The 19,366-nt window shown below is 40.4% G+C and overlaps 1 protein-coding gene across 11 annotated transcripts in view; it reads left to right on the top strand.

The window, feature by feature from the left end:
* The window catches only part of LOC145242427 (WD repeat-containing protein 25-like), a 357,383-nt gene extending 338,338 nt beyond the window's left edge, over nucleotides 1–19,045 (top strand). For 6 of the 11 annotated variants that reach the window (XM_080105479.1, XM_080105478.1, XM_080105476.1 and 3 more), the window contains one exon: nucleotides 11,172–15,931. In XM_080105479.1, the coding sequence (XP_079961605.1) occupies nucleotides 11,172–11,393 (222 nt within the window). In that variant the 3' untranslated portion in view covers nucleotides 11,394–15,931. The other 5 variants (XM_080105483.1, XM_080105482.1, XR_013862730.1 and 2 more) reach the window with 4 other exon arrangements.
* Nucleotides 19,046–19,366: the final 321 nt, after the last annotated feature.

Genomic DNA, 19,366 nt, shown 5'->3' with positions numbered 1-19,366 from the left:
GATCTTCAGGTTACCAATTCCTTCCGGCTCCTAAGAATGCGCTGCTTTCTTTTCCACAACATGAGTAGCGACGACCAAATTTCTGATGTTAACTGATGACTAGATTCCACTTAAGCTTTAACAAAATAGTATGTCCCATTCCAATATATGTATTATTATGTAGAATATTTACAAGATGACTGCAGCTTCATTTAGTCCAACAGATATCCAGCTCCCCCCAAGTTCATATGAAATTTGGGAAAATGACGTGGAAAAGAATGCGCTGCTGGTTACACTCTGGAACAATAGAAAGGGGTGTGAGTAATTAATATGAGGGGTACAAGTACAATACTATCTATCTCCCTCACCCACGACGAGTTTTTTGCGGGCATGACAAAAAATTCTGAAGAAAATCTGTTTCAACTATTTACACTGTACAAGTATCAGTGAATTTTACTAGTGCTGGGAGCGCCGGCTGCGCGACCTGTTGCCTGGTTGAGTCTCAGCGATACCGGGGGCATTGTGCGATGCCAGTCGGCGTAAAGCCATGGGAGGCTTCTTGGGGGTTGTGTGTATGGCAGGTATATGAAGCTGTGGAGAGGCCGTATGCGTGGCGTCTACATTCTGCATGGGAAGACCAATATGTGTTGACTCTGCTGTATGTGCAGGGTCTCCAGCTGTCGGTGTGGCTGTGTCTACGGCTCTCTCAGGCGATGGGCCAGGGCTTGCGGGCGCGCCAAGGCACTTATCTTCCTCACCTGATGCTGATTCAGGGTTCCTTGCTGGAACATTAATGGTAGGTTTTCCTAATCCGTTTGAGTGGATGACCGCATCCCTGATGATGGGGCTGAGGGACTCAATGATATCTTCATGTGAGGCTGCTTTAAAGGGGGTGAACTTACGAAGATGCTGGCAGTTTCGCAGAGTTAGTCTCCCAGAGCCATCTATCTTCACGACATATTGGTGGAACTGCCTGACCTCTACGATGGTGCCTGTCCTTTCCCAGCGCTTTGGATGATTGCCTATCAGGTTCTGTAAGTAGACATGATCCCCAATACGAAGAGGAAGCAAGGATCGAGTGTGTTCCCTCCATTTCTCATGCTCTCGGGAGTGTCGCTTTGCAAGAGCCTTTTCTCTGTTGATAAGGGTTTCTGTCCATGTCGGATGAGGGCAGTACCGACCCATGGGGATGGGGATAGGGTCACGGATAGATCTTCCGAAGACTATGAGAGCCGGAGATGCCTTAGTTTCCGGGTCGATTGAGTTCCGATAGATGAGCATGGCGCGCTGGAACTTGTCTACATCAATAGACCCACTTGCAGATGTATTGTCCATCAGCATGCGCTTGACAGTCTTTACACCTATCTCAGCTCTGCAGTTGGCGTGAGGGTTGGCGACTGAGGTAAGACGGTGGTGTACTCCCCCATGAGCGAAGGAATTCCTGCGTCTTTCCAGCTGTGAACTGGGGCCCTCCATCTGAGGTTAACTCTTCAGGTACTCCAAAAGTCACAAACACTTCCCTGAGGCGCCTGACAAGACCATCTGCACCATTTTCTGCTCTAAACGCCATTGGCCAATTTGAGTACCTGTCAACGACTACTACGTAATCGTGATTGTTGTGTGCAAAATAGTCGCAGGCGATCTTCTGGAAAGGATACTCGGGGGGCACCAAATCAGATGGTGGCTGCATGGCATTCGACTTTGCAATCCTATGGCAGCTAGTGCACTGGTTCCTGATGCGCTGGATGTCAGTGCTGATGTTTGGCCAATAGACGGAGTCTGTTGCCTGCGCGCACATGACACTGACTCCTTGGTTGGCTGCATGCAAAGCCTCCAGAATCTGTGAGCGCAGTGCTGTAGGAACGATGACACGGTTGCCTGTCAATACCACACCATCTATGTTGTACAAGCTACTAGAGATGCGATGGTAAGGGCGCAATGCGGCTTTCATCTGTCTGCAGTCTGATGGAAAGCCTTCACAGATGAACTGCTGTAGCTCCTGGAGGTCCGGGTCAAAGGATGTAGCTTCCTGCAGCATGGTCCATGTGACAACATTAGTTACGGCGTACAGTGTGCTGGACATTAATGCTAAAGTGGAGGCATCTTCTCCGATATCCACTGGCTCTTCTGGTTTGTAGTCAGTGATTGGGGTGCTACGGGGTGGGTAGCGTGATGCCGCGTCAGCACCAAGGTTACGTTTTCCAGAAATGTGGATGATCTTGAACCTATAGGCAAGAGTCTTCTCTTTTAGGTTGAGCAGGCAGCGATTGTTAATCTCAGTGAGGGAACGGTCATTGAGGATCCCAACCAGTGGCTTGTGGTCGGTAGCCACCGTCAGATCCTGACATCCCTGCATGTAATAACGAGTTTGATGCAGGGCATGGACAACTGCAAGGGCCTCTCCCTCGATGGGTGCATAACGTGACTCTGCAGCATGTGTGAATCTGCTTCCTACCAAGCAGAGCTTCCACCCTTCCTTACAGCATAGTGGAGTTCTACCGGTGCAGCCGCAGTACTTTTGCATCATCAAGTACCCGATGCCAGTGACAGACCAATCAGTGATAAGACAGGTAGGGCGGGATGGTTGAAAGAGGCGGACTCCTTCCTTGATCTCTTCAACAATCTTGGTTTTGGATTCTTCGAAGATATCATCGAGTTCTGTTGTCCACTGGAACTTATTTGATGGCTTCAGCAGATGTCGGAAGGGTTGCATCCGCTTGGCTATGGAGAATGCATACGCTGCTTGGTTGACCAATCCAAACCAGGCCCTGGCACTGGTGATGTCCATAGGTTTGGGAAAGTGCCGGATGGAATCTAGGAACTTTTCTGACAGTGTGACATTGGTGGGAGTAATGTCGAGGCCAGCAAAAGTAACCGTATCTTGCGCAAACTGGAACTTTTTTGGGTTTAGTGTGATTCCATTTCTGGCGCACAGGTCTAGCCACTCACAGGCCTGGAGGAATGCTTCCTCAATTGAGTCGGACCACATGCAGGTGTCATCCACACACTTAACCTTGTTCTTCACGTTTGCGATGATGGAGTCAAAGTGGTGATTGTAGGCGTCCCCGCTGGCTAGGAATCCCTGCGGTGCCACTCTGTAGCGATATCTTCCCCATGGTGTTATGAAGGTGTTGATGTGGCGGTCTCCCTCTCTGATCGGGACAGAGTGATATCCGTTCCAGGCATCCGTGACAGTTTTCTTCTTGTACTGTGGGACCCGGTCAGCGAGGTGAAAAGGGCTTTCCACATGATGGGTTTGTCTGACGGAGTAGCGGTTCTGTGGCTGCAAGTCCACTGTCCTCCTGGGGGAGCCATCAGCTTTGGCTGTTACCACCATGCGGGAGCACCAGGTAACTGGCATGTTAGGGCTGACTCTCTCCAAAACACCAATGCTGACGTCGCGCTCCAGATCCTGGAACACCTTCTCCTGCCAGTGTAGAGGCACCAAAGCTGGCTTGTGGATGGCGACTGGCTTGGCGTTAGGGTTAACGTGAAGCTCTAGCGGAACACATTTCATCATTGGCAGTGGCTGGTGCTCACATGTATTAAAGGCTGTAGAGGCGTAATAGTCTAACAGCCACTGCTTCAGGGCAGACACATTCTCCTCTGTGCCTGATATCCCATCCGGAAGTGCCGTAGGGATTGGAGGCGGTGAATCTACACGCTCAGGGCATGAACACTGCTTTACTTCCTCGCCTTCCATGGCAGCAAGCATATCTCCCGCCCATCTGGCAGGCACAATGGGGAAGTCAAGGGGTAGGGCTCCCAGAGCTATAAGAGCTTCCCTGCATAAGAAGGCTTTACCGATCTTCCTCAATATAAACACTTGCTGTTTAGTGGTCCTCAGTGCACCAGTTGAATCGGTGGTTGAAACTTCAACAAAGATCCCACCTTCAACCCCAAGGTCTTCTTTGATAGCACCATGCATGTTCAACTGAACAGGTGTCATGTCATCGTTGCTGATGCCCATGGCCAAGGCAGACCGAAGCGGGATGATAGAGCTCTGGCAGCCTGAATCTGCCACCATGGGGATGTCAATTGAGGTAGGATTCGATGATTTAAGGGGATAGCCCAGTTCGTCATGATCTGTCGGTAGCGGTGTGAGTTTGACGGTTATCATAGGGTGTGGTTTAGAGGGTCTTGCGACCCATTTACCGTCATAGACATAGTGCTCAGCTGCTGTTTTATTTTGGGTGGCACATAGCTGGTCATACAGGAATCCGGCTTCGTCCTGGATTTGAAACGTGCCTCTGCTGGCTCTTGACTTCACTTTGGTGTTGGGATTTTGAGGGCACCACCGTGAGTTCTTATCTCTGTGACCCCACGTACCACAACTGGTGCATTTGCTGCAGTTAGCGGGAAAGTGACCTTTTACTAAGCACCTGTTGCATGTGTTAGACCAGGCAATGCAGAGTTTAGCTCTGGAGTTCCGGTCGTTATTCTTCCCATGCCATGACCCCCCACAAGGCCAGCACCTTCCTGCCTCGCTGCCGGGAGAAGACTGGCAGGGTTTGCTAGTGGCATGGCTTACAGCGCTTATGGTGCTGGTAGAATCCCCAACGGCTGGCCTGGTCGCTTTGCCTTGCTCTTTCTGGGCGATATAGGTGACAGTTTCATCCAGTGTTCGGTCTGTTTTTGGGTCACCTAAGAGGTCAGACATTATTTCAGAGTCAAGCCGAAACAAAGATTGTGAGTCGTTTCTTTTTTTTGGTCGGTCGACGGTTGAAAAGAACTTGCTTGTGAAGAGTGCGACGTTTGCGAGAAGACAGAAGTCGAAAAAACTGATTCGTTTAACTTTGAAAAGAATTTCTGGCGCGTATATCGCTTAACACAAATTACTCAGCTTTCTCCTCCTGGACACGTAATCCTAATACACGTGAGCCCATCTCAACTGTTCTGTGGTCTTGCTTTCCAGGCCAAACTTCTCCAAATGTTCCTTTACACGGGTTGCCGAACACATGCTTTCATTCACAAAAATGTCATCAATATATGAGAACGTAGCCTCATTTATATTCATATCATGACTGAGGACGGTATTAACAATGGCCCGCATTATTAGAGGGGGCAACGTTCAGCCCGAATCCGAGGCAGGTAAGACAATATCGCTGTTTCTTGATCTCTACTGTTTGGAACGGCCACAGAGATTTGTCAACATGTACTTGCAAATGGGCTCGGCGTAGATCCAGTACTGCAACGTTTGGTCCCTGTTGTCGCCATTCCCTCAATTTTTGTAAGCAAACATCAGCGTTGGCTTTTATCCTGATGCAAGACTGAGATCATTTTTTTTTTTTTTTTAACATATGTGACGGTTTACAGATTCACGAACATAGCACATGAATTTTACAATTATGTCTGAATATATATATGGTTGCTCCATTTTTTTATTATTTTCGTTTGATTGTGATATGTGTATAAGCATGTGGGTTCTCAGAAGAGATAGCGTTTCAATGAGCCAGTTACATATGGGACAAACAAACCAGTTCCCGCTTTTGTGAGATATCATATGCTGAACCAAATCTCCTTCCGTAGAAAATATTTTCCCGCAAATGCTGCAAGAAATCAGCTCGTTCATTTTATGCAACTGTTATTGATTTTTTCTAGCTTGTCGACAGTTACACGATTTGCAAGTGAGTATTCCTGGCAGAATGCACATCCACGTGCTCATTTAGCTCCCAATAATCCACAACGGGACGCACTTTCTGTTTATTCGCCTACACAACAGCCATGAAAGGGATTAGACCTTTTGGAGGGCCAAGTTTGGAGGGTTATGGCAGTAACCAACCATTATCAATCCACAACTGCAATTCCTGGTCGTATTCATCACGAATCGGTGTTGGCGCTGGATACTCTACAAGTCTATTTCTTAATGTAAGTGGAGGTTGGTCGCCAACCCACTTCCATGATGTAGTCCACTTCTGAGTATCTTGGTCATATTTGGCAGAGAAGTCAGGCTTGGTAATAGTGATAGCAGCAAAATTGGCCTTGCTAAAATGTGGAAAGGTCACCTCTCCTGCGCTAGACACAGCTACTCCTCCCAGTCGCTTGATTGCGTCCAGTCCAAGCAATAAATCAAATCCCAGTAAGTATCCATCCACAACTAAGACTTCTATGTTAATGCTCCGTGTTGCATCAAGGTCAACCTGCATCATTCTTACTCCACAGCAGCTTAATGCTGTGAGCACTGGGGTTACTTTCCTCGTCAATTTCTTGCAACATGACTTGCGGACCAGTGACTGTGTGCATCCGGTATCCACCAGAGCTGTGCGTGGTAGTCCATTGATGGGAACCGTGACAATTGGCAAGGCGCCATTTACACCAGTTTGGGGGATGACATTGGCGCTCACTTCTTGCCCCCTTGCTCGTTTCCCATACAAAATCGAGCAATGTGCCCTCGCCACCGACATTGAGAACACGTGATAGTGTTTCGAGGCCTAACCCCGACATCTCCTCCTGTTGCACTATCCAATAGGAAATTGCTTGCCCTATGATTCAGTCCATTACACTTGTAACACCTCCGTGAAGTATCTGTCTCCTTGCGGTTAACTGGTGTCGATCGTGCAGCTAATGCAGCTTGCTCTGGAACTGTCGGGTAATCATTAAAATAGCACGAGCATGCGCCAGCACATGAGATAGATCCAAGTTATCCATCTGGGATGATGCCCGCAACAAGTTTTCTGCATTTTCCGGCAAACCAGCAATAAATGCACATTGCAGGCATTGATCTGATACGCTGCCAAACAGGACTGCTAGCCTGCGCAGCTCCGCCAAAAAGACGTTGACTGTTTCACCTGGTTGAAGACGACGAGCTGCGAATTGCTTCCATGCAGCAAACAGATCCAAAGCAGTGTACAGGGTTTTCTTTATACACCCAAAATCGGACCGCTTTTCCTCACTTAATTGCTGATACACTGCACAGCCACCGCCTGACAAATGCATTGGAATTACACATTCAACGCGCTTTACGTCACTTAGCTGACATTAGTTCAGCTTTCTCCAACCACTCCACTATTGACTGTCTGAGAGGAGAATGGAAAATTGTTATGGTGGCGTTGCAGTGACTTTCCGACAGTATCTAATAGACTTACTCGCCAAATTGTGTTTTCAGTGTGCGGAAAACTGACTGGTCATTTCCCAGTGTGTGGCTGGTTGCGTGTCGCCACAGCATTTGTGAAACGAAGGGTGAATATGATCACAACTGGATGGGATGACGAAGTGCGAGACCCTATTCTAGCACGAATGATCAAAGACATTTATTTGAGAGTATCCCAGGAAGATCCAGTAAAAGGTGACTGGTGCATCTGTGGAGAAGTCACAGTATGGGTGGATGCCAGTTCTATTGCTACAGGCGTGGTTGTGGAAAGCAATGGGTCTGTGGCGGAGGACGCAAGCTGGCTCCGTGCAGTACATGAAAACAAACACATAAATTTAGCTTAGTTTGATGCTGTGCTGCGAGGCGTCAACCTTGCATTACAGTGGAAAGCTAAAACCATACATTTGCGAACTGACTCTGTCTGTGTCTATTGGTGGATAACTAACACCTTGTCTGAACAGACGAGAGTACACACCAAAGCAACCTCGGAAATGTTAATCAGGCGTCGCCTCTCCACGTTTCGAGATTTGGTCTCGGAATATGAACTAACAATCGACGTGAGGCTCGTCAAGTCTCAGGATAACAGAGCTGACCAACTTACTCGAGTACCACAGCGGTGGATAGATGAGATCCGTAAGGCAACAGAACCAGGAGAACAGTGTCCACAGAACACGAACATGACTCTCAGATATAGACAATCCATCAGTCCAGTGAACATCCCGGTGTGAAAAGGACATGGTACTTTGTAAAGTTGGTCAATCCAATAATAACTGAAACTCAAGTGCGATTGGGGATTGTAAAGAATGCCAATCCATAGATCCAGCTCCAGTGCATTGGAAGCCAGTTAGGCTTAACATCACAGACACTTGGAGTAGGGTTACTATGGATATAACCCATTTTGGTACTTAGGTGTACTTGACATTGATAGATTGTGGTCCCAGCCGTTTTGCCATTTGGAGGCAGTTGTACCGACAGGATTCGGCTAGCATCATTAAGGAGTTGCAGAGATCACAGATAATGGTGCAGCATTTTGCGGAAAGACAATTGCTGATTTTACACAAATGTGGGGTGTGCACATTCGATTTTGGTGTGCCCACGTACCCTCCGGAAAGGGTATAATCAAACGATCCCATCGCACTATGAAGCGCATTGTGGCAAGAACAGGGTGTATAATCTTGGAGGCAGTGTACTGGTACAGCATCATGCCTAAAGATGACCAGACAGCCATGAAAGCATCTGCGAATATGCTATACAATTATAGGATCCATATCAAAGGTATCGATGAAGTGAGGGTATCCGAGACCACAGTGGCTAATCCGTACAAGGAAGGAGATGCGGTTTGGGTGAAGAATCCGCGGGAAAGATGCACAACGCAGTTCGGTACAGGAACAGTGACAAAAATAAATAGTCAACACTCAATATCAGTTGATGGAACACCACGCCACATAAAAGATGTGGGCCCAGCATGCCGACATGACGTTATAATCAATAGTGAACTCAATTCATCAGATGACGAAGACCCACTGCTTTACAAACGGCCAAATAACGGAAGCTCTTCAGAAGATGATGAGGATCCAGAGCAGGATGAGTTTAATGATCCGGCAAATGAAAGCACCACTAAGGAAGTTCCTGAATCTATACCATTAAGGCGAAGTACCCGGATGAAACGGCCTGCCCAGCATTGTCGTATGTGTGATCTCGAGATCAGAGATGAGTGTGACGAGCATGCGCAAAAGCACACAAAAAGTATGAGTTGTGTGTGCCTGCATCAGGGAGCGAACCTGGGACTGTTAGATTACAAAGAAAAACGTTTGTGAGCGATACTCGCATTACCGCGACAATTGGGTTCGCCCGACGGCTATAAAAAGTCAAGCTGAAACAAAGATGGGGAGTCATTTCTTTTTTTTTTTGGTCGGTCGACAGTTGAAAAGAACTTGCTTGTGAAGAGTGCGACGTTTGCGAGAAGAAAGAAGTCGAAAGAACTGATTCGTTCAACTTTGAAAAGAATTTCTGGCGCGTATATCGCTTAACACAAATTACTTAGCTTTCTCCTTCCCCGTGCTGTGACAAGAGCTGTACTGTACATTATGGTGGATGGATCCGAAAGACCAGTAGATTTTGTATCAAGGTCTCAGGCACCAGAAGAAAAAAACTATGCTCAAATTGACAAGGAGGCATTGGCAGTAGTTTTGGGGGTGAAAAAATTTCACCAATATCTGCATGGAAGGTCCTTCACATTATATGCCAACCATAAACCGCTTTTGGGATATTTTAAAGAAAATAAGAAGATCCCAGATATCAGTTCGGCAAGAATTCAATGCTGGGTGGTAATCTTACTCACATATGCATATCAGCTAAAATATTAGAAAGGAAGAAAAAATGGAAATGCAGACGGGTTGTGTAGGTTGCCTAGCCTAGAAAACTGGAAGAAGTGCCCATACCAGAGGAACACATCATGCTGTTAGAATACCTGGATCAAACTCCTGATACATACCAAGAAATCGCCAAATGGACAAAAAAGGACAAACTCCTAAAACAGATGCTGAACTATGTAACAAATGGATGGCCAGACAAGTGTCCCACTCTAGAAGATTAGCATTCTTACTTTAATAGAAGACATGAATTGGAAATTGTAGAAGAATGTTTACTGTGGGGAAAGTGAGTAATAGTACCATACACGGGTGAAAAGAACTTATGGAGGCACTCCATGAGGGACATCCAGGAATTGTAAAAATAAAAGGGCTGAGCAGAACCTATTTTTGTGGTCAAAATTAGAACAGAACAGAAAATAGTATTTAAGGTGAGGGATTGCTATGAGTGTCAACAAGCCAATCAAATGTCAGCAACTTTGCATCCTTGGGAAATTCCTGAAAAGGAGTTGTCCAGACTCCACATAGATTATGTGGGCCCATTTAAAGGTCATGTGTTTCTGGTGATAGTGAACACTTTCAGCAAATGGTTAGACGTTTATATATTAAATGCAGCAACTACAAACGCCACTCTGGAAAACCAAAAAGATGTTTTACAACTCATGGGTTACCAAAAACAATTGTAACAGACAATGCAGCCGTTTTTGTAGGTGAAGAATTCCAAGCATTAATGTCAAGACAAAGAATTCAACATATCACAATATTGTCAAAACACCCCTGCTCAAATGGATTAGCCCAAAGATATGTGCAAATTTTCAAGGAAGGCATGAGGAAAATGAGTCATGAGAAAGACTCCATAAGTTTAAAACTAAGCTGTTTCTTATTGTCTTATAACTCCACACCACAAACGGTCACCGGTGTATCACCAGTAGAATTATCAATGAACCAGAAAATAAAGACGGTTTTGGATTTGAGGAAGCACATGAGAAAACACCAAGAAATCCCCCCAAAATATTATGACAACTCTCTGACTATATGAGAATTTGGAGAAAGTGAATTAGTCTTTGCAAAAAATTTCTATACAGGACCAAGATGGAAATAAGGAGCGGTCAAGAGACGAACAGGTCCTGTGTCTTATGAAATTGAACTAGAGTAAGGCAACATGTGGACCATGTAAAAAAATGGATAGTGCCAAACTTGGATAGAGTTTCAGAAAGTAAAAGAACAAGCTCACATAAAAGAAATCAAAATCTGGATACAGACTGGGTGGTCCTACAGGCCTCAGATGCAAGTATCTCAGAGAGTTTGATTTAATGACAAAGAAATAACAAATGGAATAAGGGATATTGAGCATGCGACTCCAGTAAGGGAAACCATTAGATGTAGTGGGGGAACCAAGATCAATCCAAAGCATTTAAAAGACTATGTCACATAAACAAGCATGAAATTCTGAACTATGGGTGAAAGGGTGTAAATTATGTGAAACATGTAAGGACAGAGTGACGTCCCTTGAACTGCGAGAAAACAAAATAACATCCGGGCCTTTAACATACAGTGGAAGACGCCATCTTTAGTAGTAAACTGCATGTGTACATACGGTAATAAATTAGTTTTATATATCACCTTGCGCTTTATTTGTTCATTATATTATTATTTTGCATGCATGTCAAAGGTGACACATGCATCTTATACAGATGTTTGAGGGTTTTCACTTTTTTGTTCTTATCTTTCAGTTGCTGGGTTATAAAATTGGCTTTGATGTCTCGGCCGATGGTTCACTGGTAACTACTGGTAGTTCTGATGGTATGATGTACACATACAACTTTCACAGTGGAAAAATGGTGAATTTTGTGAAAACAGAGATGGGTGTGACATTGGATGTAACATGTCACCCAATCCTTTCGAGTACGTATGCCTGCTGCAGTTGGGATGGTCAAATTCAGGTTTGGCACTGATTTTCAAATTAATCTGGCCAGTGAAATAAGAGAAAAAGGTTTTTGTTAAGACAAGTCGGGTTTTGGGTTAAGCATGGCATAAAAATGTTATGTATTGTGAGTACATGAAACATTGGGAAGGAGAAGAGGATAAATGTTTATGGAAATGCAGAAAAGTTATAATTAATCCAGGAGGACTAGAAACAATGCTGAATGTGGTGAAAGCAATGACTTGCACAAGCAACAGTGTCTTTGTCTATCCTGTCAGGTGACAGAATCAAGGAAGAAAAGAGAAAGAAAAAGCTTTCATATATAGATAGCTTATTAATGTACATATGGCATTCATTTGCATATAAGAATAGTGGCAGCTGTGAAAAGGACAAATGGGAAAGCACAGATGAGTTTTTGACAGCTGAGAGAGATAGAGAGAGAACAGACTGTGAAGATTATAATTGAAGTCAGGAATTGGCAAGAAGGGGTTCGAACAAATTTTTTTTTTTTTTTTTCATTTTAGTTTCACCTGCTACTTATTTTTTTCCACTTTGTTTTTGAGATTTGGGACATGGCAAAAGTCAAGCTCAGCAGTGATATAATAGCAGTAATGGAGACATGGTAGCTTGTCTCAAAAAAGGTGTGACTTCTTGTAAAACTACAGTAAGTAGATGATGTGGCAAGCTTTTTACCATTATATTTGGAGAGAGATACGCTTTAACTCTATCTGAAAATGGATGAAGGTTATCAGACAAACATCAACTTAATTGAAGCCCAGTTAAAGGAGGCTTTCATGGACAGAGTATGTAAAGCTGAGGCAAGTCAGGTAGGCAAGAGAATGCAACGATGTATATGCCAACAAAATATGACAATTTGCAATAAAGGAAAGGGCTTGGGACTGCAATGAAGCTAGCATTTGCAGCAGGCAACAGATATTGATGCCTTGGCCATGGGTGATTTGCTGGCACGAACTAAGGCAAACTATTCAGAACCCACAGTTCAGCCCTGTAACCATTACACCATGCCACTTGAGCTAGGAACATGATACCACTGCCTCATAAATCAAATTAGATTAGTGACTGATGATAGACATACATGAAACAAGCCAGATTTTACATATTTCCTGCTATCAATATCTCATTGGAATTGAGGATAAAGGTTAAAGAGATTGTCAGTTGGATTGATTGATAATTGTCATCATGAAATAATTGGAAAGAATGAGTGGAATGGACAGAAGATTACTTCTTCAAGGATAATATAATAATACAATAGAAAGAGAAACATTTTTTCTGAGCAAAAGATGCTGTGTGGAAGAGAAGTGGTCATCCCAGTTTACAAAGTTTTGTACTTTGTCAAGAAAGTTCCAAGTAGTACATCTCCAGATATAGCAGTATTTCATTGAGCGACACCTCCCCAGGTATAACAGCACTGAATCTTAGCAAATATTTAGCTCTTATACAGAGGATTGTGTTAGAAGGTATTTCTGAACTGCTGAATTAATCAAGCCATTTTTCCAGTAACACATTTGATGTAAATGTTCCATTATAGGTCTTGAATGAAAGGCAGTGCTAAGAGCTTATCAAAGAAGGAGGGAAGGGATCCCCCAGAACACCAGATGCTTCAAGTTGAAAGAGAAGACAGTCTTGTGTCATCAACGCTCTTTGAAGTGTTGGCATAAACAGTTATGTCATCCACATAGATGTCAAGAAATATGATTTGGAAGATCATTGATGAAGATCAGGATAAGCGTTTGATCAAGAATGGATCTTTAAAGCACACCAGTATTGATCCTATGTGCTTCAAACTTTCTGCCCATCAACAACCTGTTTTATAAGCCTATTGAAGAGAAAAGGTTTTATGGTTGAGAGGATATTTCCAGAAATTTCATAGCTAACAAGCTTGTGAAGTCAAACTCGATCGAAGGCCTCTAGAAATGAACCTCTCCTTTCCATTGATGGATTCATTGATCTTGTGCAACATCATAGTCAGTTATCTTGCAAGATGAAATCCATATTAATATCACTAACTATTGTTTTTGCTTTATAACAGATTCAAACAACTTATGCATGATGCATAGATCAGTCTGTAATGAGACGTGGAAAAAATACTGACACAGTTCAATGAATTATTCTAAATAGCGTATCAAAGATGATGATGCTAGCCAATATGATTGTAGTACCAGTACAGCCCAGTATACATTACAAGCCAGATACCCAACTTGTAACGATGGCGCTGTTTACCATACTAATAAATAAAACCTTTTATATTTACATCTTAGTCATTCAAGTAATTATTAAATACTTTCACATAAAATTACAAATATAGCAATGAGAATTCAAAAAGAGCTTACATACATTACAAAATTGCTATGAGATTACCAAACAATGCTACTAAATGTCGCCACGACAAACAAAAATCAAAACAAAACTCTACTTTTGTATGAAATGTCGATGAGAAATTTAATTTAGTATGAATATCGCAATGCATCTTATAATAAATAATAATAGTGCACTTGAAAGATTAATCACCTCATAAAAGCAAGTAAATATGCTGAGAAAAAGTTAAGCCATTCAATATTCTATGGAACTTATGTCCACCCTGACCTTAACCCTGATCAATCAGTTTTTATGTTTATAGATTAACAGCTGGTAACTCTGAAGTGATATCATAGTGTTGTTCAACTGATATCTATATTTGGAGAAAGACAGACAAGAAGAGATTTTTTTCTATCGGTTTTATAGAAAAATGGACCTTTGACAAGGTTTTTATTTTGGGTTCAGTTAGAAATGACTTTTGTTCTGATTACAAGTTTGTTGTTTGTCAAGAAATCAAGTGTAACAAAAAATAAATAAAAGATTGTTACTTGTATTAAAACTCAGAGTTGAGATTTTATTTGGAATGAAAATCCATGTTAAGGCACAGGATTTATGCTATGGCCAGTTTCAAAATCAGGCACATCAGTGAGTTCATATCAGTTTTTACTGGTTTCATCATAATGATATTTAGTTTAACATCTGTTTTATATGTTGACATGTGATAGGTGGTTTTTGTTAATTTGCTTCCAAACAACCTATATTTATCCTTCTTTCTGATAAATCCATATCATTTGCTTCTGTGCTTTCCTTCGATTTTCCCTGCCAACTGACCCTGCTACCTCAGCTGTTCTATATTTACTAAGAACTTCTTTCATCCATTCTTCAACATGCCCAAATCAATAAAGTCTACTGGTCAGCACACATCTTTCTATACTATTCAGATTTGATCTTCCTCTGAAATCATCAGGTCTATACCTGTCTTTAAGACTCATATTACCAATTTGTTGAAACTCTCTGTATAAAATATATCCCCAACTCTCACTAACCAGGCTTCATTTCTATATATCTTAACATTGCATAAATGACTAATCATTTTTGTACATTGCTTTGTAACATAGCTCGGATGGCTATATGCAAATGTGTGTGAAATGATGTCACTGGTAGGGAAAAATAAAGACTTTAAAAAGGAGATTATGTTAGAGATGTGGAGAACATTCAAGATCATATTGGAGGCGTGAATAATACTCAAGAAGATACAACTGTAACAAGAGAATGAGGAAATAAATGTACAAAATAAAAGGTGAGTTGAAGTTCTTTTCTCTTTGTCTACTTTGTGCTTAAAACTACATTTGTTCCCAGACAACATTATAACTTGAAGAACGTGCATAAACCACCTGTTTTCCTCTATATCCACCAGACAGCATCTGTTTGTTAACCTCATGTGTATTACATTTTCCACTATTGAATGTGTAAATTACATAATGAAGCATACACTTGTTGATTTATATCTAAACATAGCTGTTGCGCTCAGAATTTTAACAGTGGCATGCTATGAGCACAATTTACAGTGCCATCCTGTGAGCACAGTTTCTCTAAATTGAAACTAATTAAAAACTTTGTTCAGAACTCCAGAAACTTCAGAAAGACTGGCTGGCTTATCTATTAAACATGAACCAAGCCAAAAATTTGATCCAGAGAATTTAGTAAAGCAGTTTACTACAGAGAAAACCAGAAACACACAGAGACACACATTTTCTTTGGCAGAGACACATATTTTCTTCATTCATTTCTATTTTCATTTCTGGTTAAATTTATTTATTCATTTCGACTCTTACTAAAGCTTTCTTTTGACTGCATTTGTTGCTTTAGCATGCATCAATTTTTTTGTGTGATTTAAAACCTGGAAGGAATTTTCATCAGAAGCATGCTTTTTATTCTTGTAAATATTTTTACATATGCATATTCTTGTAAATATTTTTACATATGCATATTCTTGTAAATATTTTTACAGCCTTTTTATAATATTTCATGAACTATTGATTAAACTGTTATGTGTTGTGTATACGTATGAGTACACAGCACTCATACAAATAACATAAAAAATAAAATATAAAACACTTCTAGCTGCTTTTTTTATTTACTACCCAAGAGAATACAAATTAACACACACCTGAAAGACCTGTTTTCCTTTTTATTATTTACAATCCAAGTAAGTTCTATATTTACCCTTAATAAAGGATAAATTTATCTTTATTATCATATTTGTAGTAGTTTTCATTTTTGTTTTTTTGTTTTTCTATCGCTGATACATTTGTTTTTGTTTGTTAATGTTATTGTTAATATTATTGTTAATGTTATTATGAAATGAATTACATTGTCCAATGTTACTGTTACAGGAGATTGTAGTGTATAAATTGTAAAATATTTAATCAGATAATCAGTCGGGTTATTCTGAAATAAATTTTGTTGTTTTGGGATAAATTGAAGCTAGCACCAAAAATTGCATCAATGGAAAAACATATTTTAGAATTTATAAAGTTTGTATTTATCACATCTTAGTGGAGTGTAAGGATATTTTTGCACTAAATGACTTTATACATCATGACATTTTAAAATGACTTGATTACTTTTTAGCAATATTCCATTACTATTACTAATGCTGCTTTGATTTCATTTGTTTTTTCTTTCAAATAAATTCTTGAAGTCTAATTTTTGACAGTACAGTAGAACTCCTGGATACGGTGGCCCTAGGATATGTTTTTTTCAGGTTACGATGTGGAATACAATGTTTTTCCAGCCCCTTGTTATGGTATTTGCCCTGCCTTATGATGTTATTTATGATGTTATTTGATTATATATATGTGTGTATACATGTACTGATCTGTATTTTGTTACTAATTTTTAATTCTGTATCCCAATTAAATTTTCTGTTGCAAGATACTTTTGAAATTTGGGTATAAAATTTTTGAAAATTACTTTAAAAAAACTTGCAGAACATTTTAGTGCGTTTTGGCTCTCAAAGACAAAACATACTGAAATGATTATAAAAATAGCTAGGAAGTACCTAAAAGTAGATAACAGTTGGGAAAACATTCATAATATATAGCTTCAAAACAATAATTCTGTGATTTCTTCAGTTTTTTCGTGATCACAGAATATCTGCATTCCAAAAGTATGTTACTTTGTTTGCAGTACCATTACCCTGTATAAGTTCTATGTTGTCAACATGAAAATAATATTAAAAATTAAAAATTCTTGAAGCGTCATATATTAGAACCCTTCAACCCACTATAAATATCACACTCCAAAAAAGCAGTAGCATTCCAAAATGACTATTGTAGTTCGTATTACAGACTTTATTAACGCTGTCCACAAACTTGCTGATTTTAATACTCAAAATTTTAATCAACCTATATTTTTTTTCATTGACTCTATATTTTAACTTATCACTGTTTACTGCATATTTTAGTTTTCACTTTTAATTCTCATTTTCGCTCCTTTGAACTTTTACTTTAGCACCTGATGATAATTTGTGGACGAATCGAAAGTGCTCGTGACAGCAATAACTATGGAACTTTTATTAATATTTTTGATTTTGATACAAAAAAGATTGTACGGAAAATCGAAAAATTAAAAACAAAATCCTAAAGCAAAGTGTCTCCATTGCATTTAATGATATTTGCTTGAATGAAAAAATGTTGCCTAAATGTGCTAATTTAATATATATATATATACTTATATGTTTTTTTGGAAAAAAGGATTGCAGCAGAGTGGTTGAAAACTTCTGAAAATAAAAGCATATTATTTATATTTTTATTTACAGAAAGTTCAGATGAAGTAAGTCAGCTGTACTGTTGGTTTCAAACCTGATAATAGAGGATCGTTTTAGATACCCATATCAAGCTCTCTTCAGCTGATACTCATCTATTTTAGACTTGGAATTGGAAGATGCCTTATTAGATCACATTCAAATCTCATTTTTCTGAACAATCTAAATTTCAAATAAAATTTTTAAAAATGTCTGTTTAATGTAATGGGCGCTAAAGAAAGAAAAAGAAAAGGAAGAAAAAAAAAAGAAATTTTATATGCTTAAAATTATTCCGTTATACAGGGTGAACAGAAAGTCCTAGGACCATTTTTAATTTTAAAATTAAATATTGTTAAAATCACTTTTTCTCTTTTCGAATAAAGTAAGTATTTAGTCTAACTATTGATCTAATTATTTTCAACAAAAATATTAAAATAATTTTGTTTAAACTTTCAGAAAAATGAGCAAACGAGAGGCCATAATTCAACTTCATTGCGCGGGAAGGACAAACTCAGAGATTATTAAGCTCTTGAAAGTGGCTAAATCCACCGTGTACCATGTTGTGAACAGATTTAAGGAACTTGGTACATCTGAAGACCGTCCTAGGAGTGGAAGACCTCGCACTGCTCGAACAAAGAAGGTGATTAAAGCTGTCCGAGAGAGGGTAAGGAGGAACCCGAAGAGATCTGCAAGACAAATGGCTAAAGACATGAATGTGAGCGTGACCTCGATGAGAACAATCGTAAAAAACGATCTCCAGTTGTCCCCCTACAAGATGAGAAAGAGACAGCACCTCACACCTGCCCAAAAGCACAAGAGACTTGAAAGAGCAAAGCTTCTTCTTGGAGAACTGAAGGCTGGCACGGCAGAGTGAGAGATCGTTTTTTCTGATGAAAAACTTCACAATTGAAGCGACTGTTAACAATCAGAACGACAAAGTTTACGCAAAATCTTCAGCAGACATTGATGACTCCGTGAGAATAGTTTTCCGCCGACATGGTGTGGGCTACAGTCTCCAAATCTTGGAAGTCGCCTCTGATTTTCGTGGAGCAGGGGGTTGACATCAACACAGATAGCTACATTAACGATATTTTGGTTCCAGCATTTGAAGAGATGAAGAAACACTTCAAAGATCAGCCTTTCACCGTCCAACAAGATGGAGCACCATCCCACACCTCCAAAAAAACTCAGGACTGGTGCCAACGTCATTTTCCAAGATTCTGGAGTAAGGAGATGTGGCCTCCTGCATCGCCTGATTTGAATCCCATGGATTTTTCTGTATGGTCTTTGTTGGAGGCAAAGGTCTGTTCTGTTGCTCATCCAAGTGTTGATGCTTTGAAGACATCTCTTCTGAGTGAATGGGCTAAAATACCTCAGGAAACGCTGCATGCCTCGGTTGGTAACTTCAGACAGAGAATTCCACGTCTAATCGAAAGGAAGGGACATCACATTGAAAATAAATAATTTGAATTTATTCTTGGTTTCCTAACTTATAATTTTCATTCATGTTTAATTTATATTTTTGTAATTTTCTATTAATAAACCACTTTTGAATTGGTCCAAGGACTTTCTGTTCACCCTGTATATTATTTTAATATATTGGAACTGTTTATCGCATCCTTTATGAATCAAGTTTAAACTTTTTAAGTCCCAAACCGAACCTGTTCTAAATCAACTAGTCTAAGGGAGATAATCTGGCAAGCTCTGAAAGTCATTTCAAAATTTATATTAATCATTTAATTATATATTTTTGTATTTAACTTTATTCCTCATTATATCCTATACTATGTTTATATTCTTTCACCTGTCCTATTTAATATAGGTAAAATGTGAATTTCTTTTAAATAGTCTGTATTATATATAAATTTTATTGTAAAACC

This window comes from Euprymna scolopes, chromosome 21 (assembly GCF_053919585.1).
Source record: "Euprymna scolopes isolate OS-2025 chromosome 21, ASM5391958v1, whole genome shotgun sequence".
In the NCBI taxonomy this organism is placed as follows: Eukaryota; Metazoa; Mollusca; class Cephalopoda; order Sepiida; family Sepiolidae; genus Euprymna; species Euprymna scolopes.
The sequence above is the reverse complement of the archived record's forward strand: the minus strand, read 5'-3'. Positions and strand labels throughout refer to the sequence as shown.